Source organism: Monomorium pharaonis, chromosome 11, assembly GCF_013373865.1.
Source record: "Monomorium pharaonis isolate MP-MQ-018 chromosome 11, ASM1337386v2, whole genome shotgun sequence".
Taxonomy (NCBI): Eukaryota; Metazoa; Arthropoda; class Insecta; order Hymenoptera; family Formicidae; genus Monomorium; species Monomorium pharaonis.
The window spans coordinates 3,721,675-3,732,619 of NC_050477.1; the positions used below are offsets into that span (position 1 = coordinate 3,721,675).

At 32.2% G+C, this 10,945-nt stretch overlaps 2 protein-coding genes and 1 long non-coding RNA gene across 6 annotated transcripts; 2 read left to right on the forward strand and 1 right to left on the reverse strand.

Annotated features, from left to right (window-relative positions):
• Positions 1-158: 158 nt before the first annotated feature.
• On the forward strand, positions 159-5,607 carry LOC105830732 (la-related protein 6). Its single transcript, XM_012670239.3, has 4 exons — positions 159-1,340; positions 2,722-3,046; positions 4,077-4,325; positions 4,678-5,607. The coding sequence occupies exons 1-4, from the start codon at positions 570-572 to the stop codon at positions 4,971-4,973; spliced, it is 1,641 nt and encodes a 546-aa protein (XP_012525693.1). The 5' UTR covers positions 159-569; the 3' UTR covers positions 4,974-5,607.
• Positions 5,608-6,079: 472 nt separating this feature from the next.
• On the reverse strand, positions 6,080-7,516 carry LOC114254371. The gene is made up of 2 exons (XR_003625732.2): positions 6,983-7,516; positions 6,080-6,877 (listed from the first exon to the last, which is right to left on the reverse strand). It is a non-coding gene; the product is annotated as an uncharacterized LOC114254371 (long non-coding RNA).
• A 1,007-nt stretch (positions 7,517-8,523) lies between these two features.
• LOC105829960 (GATOR complex protein NPRL3) lies at positions 8,524-10,838 on the forward strand (the record flags this gene model as incomplete). 4 transcript variants are annotated; one of them, XM_036293691.1, is given in 7 exon segments in its annotated part: positions 8,524-8,721; positions 8,819-8,995; positions 9,153-9,424; positions 9,496-9,591; positions 9,659-9,877; positions 10,182-10,515; positions 10,662-10,838. In XM_036293691.1, coding segments are annotated over 6 exon segments (1,260 nt in total), but the record flags the coding sequence as incomplete, so codon positions are not given.
• Between the last annotated feature and the right edge of the window lie 107 nt (positions 10,839-10,945).

The following is a 10,945-nucleotide window of genomic DNA, read 5'->3' on the forward strand; positions in this document are numbered from 1 at the left end:
ATAAAGATTTTACAATTGCTCGAGATTGTTATCATTTCAATTATGCGTGCACCCACATGTAATATGATGCGTACTAGATAATTTCGAAGGTACACTTGTATCATAAACTCCATTTCCTTCGCTCAAGGTTCGATTCGAGTGCCCTTCGGTCGTTCGCCGAATGTTTCATTCTTGACCGGTATTTAAGAAGGCCACGAGACTATCGCAACTTTGCCCGCACGCATCGAACTTGGCCGACACAGACACCCGGCCGCGGCTATAAAACGAATCGCGCGCAAAGTGGAAGGTCAGTGAGCGACGAGTGCTTTGTTCGTGTAATTTCCATCTATGTTTTTAATCGCAAAAGTCTTGACAACTGATAATAAAACGTCAGGATCAGAGGAGAACAATTAACAACATGGCACATGTGTATATTCCATTCTTATTCTTGATGTAAAAGACATTCAAGATCCAAAGGAAGAATACGAGTCATCAGTTAAAGTCATCAAGTAATTAAAACAACTTAAAATCACTACCAACTCGTTACAACTCGAAAATATATAATCTATTTTTACTACTTTGATAAAAATATGGAGACGCGAGTATCAAGTCTTGATTTAAAGGAACAGATCGACAATTTGCTGTTCTCGCCTTCACACCACATGAAGAAATCTGAAACAAAGGACAGCATCTCCTCGGTAGATAGTGACGTGAGTCTTTCTTTCGATAGAAGAAGAGATTCCAAAAGCGATGAGGCCGACTTGTCAGATTACGAGAGTGAGATCAAGTCCTCTACCAATCGGGTAAAAAACATTGATATCGAGCAAGATTCGGGCGCAGACACTTTGGATGACGCTACATTGGAAGAAGTGGAAAAACAGAAGAAACAAGTGGATCTATCGTCGGAATTTTCAACGATCGTGAGAACGACCAACGATTTTGTGATGCCGGATGACGAATTAGCCGACAAGATATGCGCTCAGGTGGAATATTACTTTTCTGATGAAAATATCGTAAAGGACGCGTTCCTATTGAAACACGTGAAAAGAAATAAGGAAGGCTACGTGTCCCTTAAATTAATATCCAGCTTCAAAAAGGTCAAGCACCTCAGTAGGGATTGGAGAGTGGTCGGAGCGGCTTTAAAGAGGTCTAAAAAGCTCGAGCTTAATCCACAAGGCATTAAGCTGCGTAGAGTGGATCCTCTGCCACTTTTCGATCAAACAACTCCTTCCAGAACCATTTTAGCAGTTGGCTTACCGAGAGAGAAATTAACAGTTGAATCTGTTGCAGAGATTTTTAAACCTTGCGGTGAAATAGCGCTTATAAGAGTGCTCAAATCTGGACGTCCTGTTCCGCCCGAGGTAAATAATTAAAAAACGCTTCTTTAACTGGGTGCATTAATTGAATCGTCGATGCGAATTTAGCAATTGATTAGAGTAGCAAAATTTTACTCTCTAGGATGCTCTGTAACACGATATTTGCTCAATTCACTTAAAAAAAATTTTTATACGTATTTTCAACTATAGCTTTAACTGTACACTTTATGTATGTATATATCGATTTAGATAGTTTATGTTTTACATTTAATTTGCAAAGATGAGCTTTTATTTTAGATGGTTTATCGTTTCAGCAAAATGCAAAAAGTATCCATTTGTTTCATTCTAGAATCTTTTTTTTAGCTAAAAAAAAGTGAGTTCCAGATGCGCACAGATCGAAACGGACACCACCAATCAAATTCTATAAATTTATCCTAACTCTAACAAACTCAGTAATCTGATTGGTGGTGTCCGTTTCGATCTGTGCGCATCTGGGACGCTCCCAAAAAACCTGCGAATTGATTGATGGAATATGTCTACGAATTTTGACGACTAGCATTTTAAAGATTTTTCTTTTTACTTTGTATATAAAAGATCACGTGGCATATAATTTTGAAATATTATATTTCGTTATCGTCAAACTATATACTTTCTCGTCATTTATATTCTACTTTGATCGGTTCTTACCGAATACATTCTCGAAAGGCAAAAATACGCATAAAAGAACGTAAAGTCAGAAGTCTATTAATTACCGATAGAAAAATTAATGTAATTCGTGTAATTTCTTGTATCGCTCAATTCAAGTTAATTGTACATTACCGACCATTCAACAGACCGGAATATTGATAATAATAAACAGTAATTCGGATAATGCTTGTTTATCACTCGTTTCTACCGTGTCGCCCATAAAATTTTCCACAATCATTGCATGACATAAACTACCATTGAGATATGTGTATAATATTCTTTGCAATTAATTTGTGCCAGATAACAAGCTACAGTTAATGCGTAAGAATTAAAACGTTTTGTAACGTTTCTACCGCAATAATAGTTTATTCGATCGAATTAATCTTTACATCAGCTGTTACGAAACCAGATATTCTTACATACAATGTATGACATTTGTAACATTTATATTTTAAATATTTTTTACATCTTTTTTTACAGAAAAGTCTCTCTTTGAAAGATTTATATTACTAGTAAGACATCTCTCGCTAGTAATATAAATAATGTATTATCGCTGTATGTACATAATTTACGCAAATTAAAAGAATAATTTCAAAAAATCTTTTTTTTGGTCCCAATTTTGGTAATTTTTAAATTTAATTTTATGTGAATTGAATTAAATAATAATACCTTATGACGAGGCATTAATCATAAAAAAATGTTTACATTGTATTTTACGTCTTTGTCAATTGTTACGTAGGTACGACAAGCAATCGCCAAAAGGGCAGAATTGGCCTCCATGCAGGAATGCGCCATGGTCGAATTCACTGATTCGGCTTCCGCTCGAATTGCCACGCAGATGGTCTCGAGTGACATAAAAATATTTGAATTGCGTCACTCGGCTGACAAGAAGAAGAAGCAATCTACAAAAAAATGTACTCTCAATACAATAGCAAAAGAAGACAATCACAACTCGTCCAGTTGTCCTAGTGGATCCGAACCTGAAGATGGGAGAATAAGGGTTAAGAGAGGTTTCCACGGATATCCGATGTATCACGTTTATAATACGAATTATCCTTTCCAAGGTATCACCTCCTAAGAACATATCGTTTGTTTTTACGTCATATGAAATGTTACAGACCAATTATTTCAACCATTGCAGATCTTTTTATCGATTTTCTGTTGATTTTTTCGTTAAACTTGGGAAAAAGTTTTACATAAAAACACACATATATAAAAAACATGTCTATATATGTTTATATTAGTCTCTTTTCTTTTGTAAAATTTCTATTGATATAAAAAATAAAAGCCATACTGAAAAGATAAAAACTAATTTAAAAAATAATTTGTGCATTGTTTCTTTTAAAAAAGTATAAAAAATTGTTCATGTATAATCATATTTCGAAATATGTATGATTATATATGGACAATTTTTCATACTTAGCTTTTTTAAAAGAAGCAATGCAAAAATTATTTTTTAAATTAGTTTTTATCTTTTCAGGATGACTATTATTTTTTTATATCAAACAGAAATTTTACAAAAGAAAGGAGACTAATATAAACATATATGGACGTATTTTATATATTTATACGTATATGTTTTTATACGAAACATTTTTTCCCGGAAATATTTTATTATTTTTTGACTTTTTATTTTTTCATCACTTGTTTATTTCTTTGACTTTGAGTATTAAATTTAATTGAGATTAAACCTTAAATATTTTGTCGTAGCAAAGAGAAATATCGTTCTCTTCTCTCAACATTTTTTTTATTAGAGAATAGTATTTACATTCAATTTTTCTTATTAATTTTGTTAAATTTTTGTTTACTAATAATTTATAATTTCTGTCGTAATACGTCTTTTTGTTTCACAGTTATTTTAAGTTGTTTTAAATTGACCAAAAATTATAAATGCTTAATAGCGCGGAATGTGTAAAATTAATCAAGAAAAGAGATAAAGGAGAGAGAGAGAGAGAGAGAGAGAGAGAGAGAGAGAGAGAGAGAGAGAGAGAGAGAGAGAGAGAGAGAGAGAGAGAGAGAATATAGTTTTATTTAATTAAACTTTTTAACGTTTTTTTTTACAAAACAATCAATTATTTATCTATCTTATAATAGCAGGACCAACATCACCGGACACGTGCTTATCTCGTAAGCTCTCTACCTGCTCTATATCCAGTTCCGAAAACGGTTTTATATTTCGACGTCTGTCTTCTTGTTCCGGTTCTGGATCTGGTTCCAGCTCAGATTCTGGTAGACGTTATTCCACTTGTTCGTCTGGTTCCGAAGCAGCTTTCTTTTATCCAAGTTATTCGAATAATTTTCATCATCACGAAAGCCGCCGTTATTCCTGCTGTTCATCCACTAGTTAGTAATCGCATATACCGTACATATGATATCGTAACTGGATAAAATCGTCGATTACGAAACAATTTTTAATATATTCTATCGCGTAAACTATTCTATTTGTTATGTATGCCTTAGTGAATTTTTTAAAGAATGTTTTATATAATTTTTTGGAAATTTTTATATTTTAAATTTATGAAGACTTCTGAAAGATATTTGAAATTGTTTTAAACTTTTCAAATGTTTCTCAGAACTTGTAGAATGAGAAATTTTCAAATATATATTAGAATTCACATGTATGAAGACTTTTAGAAGGGATGTAGATTTTTTCATATTTTTTATAATCAATTTATGGATTTGTTAATTATAACAGGTTCTCCAATAGAATGCCGAGAAAACTGCTACTTCTTAAATCGTCGTGGATCGACTGATTATGGACCGTCATCGAGAAGGCCTTCGACATACAGTCGTGATTTCGATACCAGGAGATCATCCTTATGCTCTTCGAACTCGGAACAAAACGTGTTCTGTCGTTCGAGAAGCAACAACAATATCGTAATGACGCACGTGCCTGAGAATGTAACGAGAATGCCAGCAGGACCCGATGGCACTCGCGGTTTTTTTGGTCGTTTCGGAACGATATCAACCTCTATAGAATCTATTCATTAAACACTATTAAAAAAAATTTGTTGCTAGAGATTAGATTCAAAGAGTTACATTATATAATACTGTTCAATACTCGAGCATCGCATTGTAAAATCGAACGAATCAAGTTAATGCACAGTGATTTCAGATTCTATACGAAAGCCGGATAAAAACTCGTTTTTTAAATTGTTAAACGGAGGTAATTATTTATAATAATTTTGTTGTACCGTATAAAAGGATTATAAAACGCTAGGTATAATTTTATCTTTTTCTGTTAAAAAAAATATATTTAGAATAATTTCTCAAATTATTTTTTTGTAGTGGTACCAAGTTTGAAACATATTTTACGTTATATGTTTCTAAGGTATTTTTATATGAATTTTATATGAAATGGTATGTAATATCTATTTTTATTTTTTCGTTACTTTTTATGCAGGAGTAACAAGTAATAATAGAAGAATGTAGAACAACCTGTAAAGCAATTAATAATTAAAAACAATTTAGCTGTCATTTAATCATATCTAGATGTTGTGATAATATTTCTCATATGATTTTATATTTATCTTTTCGAGTTTATCAAATTGCGAGCTGAATAAATTTACAATCTTGAAATACAGTTATATAAATTGAATAAGAATACTAATATCAAGATAGTAAATTGATAATCAATTTAATAACGGCACCAAGTACCTAATACCCTCTTTCCTTCAAATACCGTAAAAATTTTGTTAACAAAAAATAACACCTCAGCTATAAAGATTAAACACGAGACTTTCCTATTTTCAAAGGTAACAAAATCAGTCAATATAAGTGCCGATATATATTTTAACACTTAATATCAACGTGCGCATAACCAACTTTTACAAGTTTCAAAGCGTTATGTTACTAATGTGGACTGTTATCCAATCATCTATATTGGTAAATTTTAGTGTTGTTATAAAAATCATTTTTTAATTTTCTAAATACAAATATAATTCTTCACAAAAGTGGGGAAAATAAATACTAAGTAAATCTAATATAAAATGTAATATAAAATAAGTATAAAGCAAGAGAGTGGGTAGTTAAAAAGTTGAAAGTTACACAAAATTTATAATTTTAAACAAATTATTTTTTAACTTTTTTTCATGCAATTTTTGATGTAACTAAATTTTATAAACTATATAATTTTAACATAATTTAATTTAAGAAAATATTAATATACCCTAGTATAAAGCAAACTATAAACAGAAATGTTTTATATTTCACAAAATTTCCATTTTTTTAAGTAAGAAATTTGATCTCTTATAAGCAAATAATAAATTCTAAAAAACCCAATAAAAATAAAAATTAATCTGTACACCAAAATCTAAAGAAAAAGTAACTAATGAGAATCTAATTGCTAAGAGAGTTTTATATGAGTTGATAACATAGATATAAAAAGATTTAAAGTCTGCAAGATGAAAGATAATACGAAATAAAACATTTAAACAAACTAGAAGATTTATGGATATGAAAGTATTACGTTCACGAATACATAATCAAAAATCAGAAGAATAATTAAAGATTATTAAGATTAATTAAACCTGATCGATTAAACGTGACTTTACAAGTAATAAATCTTCCAAGAAAGAATATTCTTGAGCATGTTAAACGCAAATAAATTATGTAAATTATTTTTAGTTGACGACACTATTTTTTCCTTAGAGACCTTGTAGGAAATTGATACCCGAAACAACCCGTAGCTGCCACAATTCTGAGGAATTCGAAATTTTCCACAATAAACAAATGACAAGTGACAAATCGAATTAATCTCCGGCACCCTGCACAGTTTTTTGCATAAACGTCGCCGTCAATCCGCTTGTAAAACGAACACAACAAAACGCAGAATCGGTCACTTTGCGTCACGTGAATCGTCAACACTCGTAAGAAAAACTATCTTTTAGTATTCACTGTGGAAAAAAATGCATAATTAGTGTTGCCTCTTTACGCATAAAGGACTATACCGAAACATTTGAAACCGATTTCGTTGCACTTGGTAAAATTTATCAATTTACCAATTTAATATATATTTGCGAGTATCTCGATGTCCCAACAAATCAAAGATAAGTACAAATTGTTAAATCCTCGAGATTATGCGAACCAACGTACCGCGTGTTTACAATAGATTCATTCTTATTCCTAAAATACTTTCTTCGCGCTAATCCATATTCTCACGAAAGATGACATTAGAGTAGAGTATCGTTCGTTTTGTCCGTTGGTCTACTCGGAGCAAACCCAAGTAGCCCAACGCACTCTAATAGGTTGATTCCGATAACGCCAACCTATTAGAGTGCGTTGGTCTGCTCGGGTTTGCTCCGAGTAGACCCAGAACAGACAAAACGAACAATACTAATGAATACTAACAAGATATATGCAAAATAATTAACTCGCCAGCACCAAGAAAGAAGCTGAGAACGGTCATCCCGTCGTTCTAGGTGTTTCCAGTATCTCTATTGGTTTGTTCGCGTCGCCATGCTCCGACATGCTCCTACTCACTCCAACGCATTCTAATAGGTTAGCGTCATCGGAATCAACGTATTGGAGTGCGTTGGGGTGAATAGGAGCATTGTTGGGGCATGTGACGCGAACAGACCTTATGTGCGCACAAAATATGCACTTGAACTATTAGGGCCATCACACACAAATGGTTTGTTCGCGTCGCCATGCTTCGACATGCTCCTATTCACTCCAACGCATTCTAATAGGTTGGCGTCATCGGAATCAACGTATTGGAGTGCGTTGGGGTGAATAGGAGCATGGTGGAGCATGTGACGCGAACAGACCCAAAATAACAGGGGCTCGATTCTTGAATTCATTTGCAAGAGAAACGTATTCGCAAATTCTGTTCTTACAGAAAAGTTGGAAATTTATTGGCTATCGTATAGCTTTTAACCAATAAACTTGCAACTTTTCTGTTAGAGCGGGTATTTGCGCATACGTTTTCTTACGAATGAATTCAAGAATCGAGCCCCAGGTTTGTTTTTTATTCCTGCACCGCTGCACCTGGTGCAATAAGTTAGAATAAGGGTCGATTGTTCCAATTTCTTGGTAAATTTACCTACCAGGTAAATATATGTTCGTCTTTATTTATTTAAGAAAAGAAATGAAGATAGACACATATGCTTATCTGGTAGGTAAGTTTACCAAGAAGTTGGAACAATCGGGCCTAAAACAAATATATTTTTTCTCATTCTAGGCCTGTTCTTTGTCGCTGCACTGCTGTACTGGTGCAATAAGTTAGAATGGGAAAAAATTAGAATGGGAATATTTCTGTCTTATTGCACCAGTGTGGCAGTGCAGGAATAAAAAACAAACCTAAGGCTGGTATTCATAGTCGGATCTTATATTTAAGATTATCTTAAGTACTATCTTAAGATGCCATCAGCCAATCAGAGAGTCGTATTAGCATCTTAAGACGTTGCTCGAGACAATCTTTAAATAAGATTCGACTATGAATACCAGCCTAACATAAGCTGCATAAGCATAGCATAAGATCGTTGAACCAATCAGTTACCAGCATAAAGTCGCCATATTGATATTCATACGATGCTTATAGGCCTAGGCCTAGAGCTCTTATGCTATGCACATGCAGGTTATGCTTCGTATGTGATGGCTTGTAATTTCTTTTCTGTTATATATGCGCGCTGATATTGTTATTGCGCTATTATTGAATATTACATCTATTTGAAAAGAAAGCTACATTTTCGACAATAGCGCAATGTAATATTGTAATGACATAGAAGAAATAACCTATGTATAGAATAAGATATATTTACTTTATTAACGCTTTGTTATAAATATATTATCTTCTAATCTTGCTTATAATCCCTATTTTTTTCTTTAATCTTTAGTGTGAATTGGAAAATATGGGAATCTATCCATTAAGTATAATTTTAGTAAAAAGTGACAGCAAAGGTGATAGATTATTATTTCGATATCCACATATGACTAATCATGTAAGGGATTTGAATCACTGTACAAAACGAAAAAACCCTTATTCGTTGATCAACACAGAAGATTTATTACAGGTTCTTTTTTATCTAAATCACATGTTTGCAAACATTTTCTAAATATAGTCAAATTGTAAAAATGTGCCTATATATATATATATATATATATATATATATATGTGTATAATACATATATATAATAATTATATTAATAATTTTTTATTTATTTTGATAGTCTTTGCCATTTCCAATGTCAAACGTAAGTAATGGAAATTTAACTGGTTTAACTGATGAAGTTCTTTCTACTCTATTTGCTGTAAAGCCAGAATTATGTGAACAAAAGTTTGAACTAAAAGTAAATGACGTTCGTTTTGTTGGACATCCAACTTTAGTTCCATCTCGTGGCTTGAAGGAAATAAATTCTTCGATGCTCTTCAATATAGTTTTTGCACTACAAGCGCAAGCGAGTCATTCAATAGTAAGATGTTATTACGATCTAAGCAAAAGGTAATATAATTTGAGTATATGTATAAAATTGGTTATTATTGCAAGTGGAAGTAATATTTTAATGTACTTAGATTAGGCATAGCATTGAGACACGAAGAAAAAAGATGTAGCTTTCTGACGGACGAGATAAAGATAATGGTATCGACGCACGATGAGATTGCTGGAAGGTGAATATAACATGAATTTTATCTTTTATTTATTGATAAAATTATTTTGTTGATATTATATTTTTAGGTCCGAAGGTGAAAGCGACTGCGACGAATCACCATATGAATTAATCCTTCAAAGAAGCTCATTGGCACGTGGTTTAAAGTCTGTGTTTAGCAATCTCAGCACTTCTGGCATCGTTAATATCATAATTAACAAATGGATTCAAGTCCGCTTCTGTCTTCCCCAGAAAATTCATCAAACGCATAAAAAAGGACTATTTATAGATCCCAAAATTATAGACAGGTTCGTTAGGTTGTACATACATTCTATACGTAATATGTTTTACATAAGTTATATCAGATATATTCTCTAATAAAAAAAATTTAATATAAAGATTAACTAAACATTTTATCTACATCTTTACAAGAAAATATAAGAAATGTATATTTTTTGTATCAAACTTTTCAAGTAATTCAGTATTTATTTGTTTATCGTAGTTATTTATATTTATTGAATTAGAAAAATTTTTTATCAGTTTTTATTTCGATGAGTATTCTTAATTACGCGTTGATTTGTACAATTTAAAATATATTTGTGACTTTTACAGATGTTTGAACAGTTTAAGACCTTATCATGGCATACTCTTGTTAACAGAGCCATTGGAATTGTTGGAGTCTTTACAAATAGATTGCTCTCCGGCACTGAAACGATTGATTCAAATGTACAATCCATTGAAAAGTTTGCAGACTTTAGCCGCAGACTCTGATCTGACACTCGCGCAGGTGTTTCAACTAACTGGCCATTTAGTTTATTGGGCAAAGGCTACGATAATATATCCACTTTGTGAAAGCAATGTTTATGTGGTTTCACCCGATGCTGTTTTGACTAGTCCATTACTCGATTCTTTCTCCGATCATTTCCCAGGAATTTGTTTACTTCAAGTATAATCATAATTATTTTCACAATGTATTTCATATTAACTTTAATCTTTTGTTTTCTTAAAATGATTGACACGTAACGTAAATAGAGGGTAATTATGGAATACTAATAGAAACAAACTTTGCAATTTATATTTGTATAATTGTAGGTAATCAATGATTTCTCTCTACCAACTTCGATTAGTCAAAAGTTGAATCCTTTAAGTCAGCCGCAACAACAAACGCAATTGGTAAAGATAATCATATGGTTATTAAAAAATCATTTGCTCTTGCAGTTGCATACGTACGTGCGATATATACCAACGGTGTATGGACGTTCGTCACTAGTGAGTCACGACGTGTAATTTACTAATGAAATATAAATGACTCGTTACTTGGAATATATTTACATTGATAAAAATGAGAAGAAATAAGAAATTAATTTCGCAATCTA

Coding starts and splice junctions, on each gene's coding strand:
- LOC105830732 (XM_012670239.3), top strand. CDS start 570: ATGGAGACGCGAGTATCAAGTCTTGATTTAAAGGAACAGATCGACAAT. Junction 1,341..2,721: donor GACGTCCTGTTCCGCCCGAG/GTAAATAATTAA, acceptor ATTGTTACGTAG/GTACGACAAGCAATCGCCAA. Junction 4,326..4,677: donor TTCCTGCTGTTCATCCACTA/GTTAGTAATCGC, acceptor TAATTATAACAG/GTTCTCCAATAGAATGCCGA.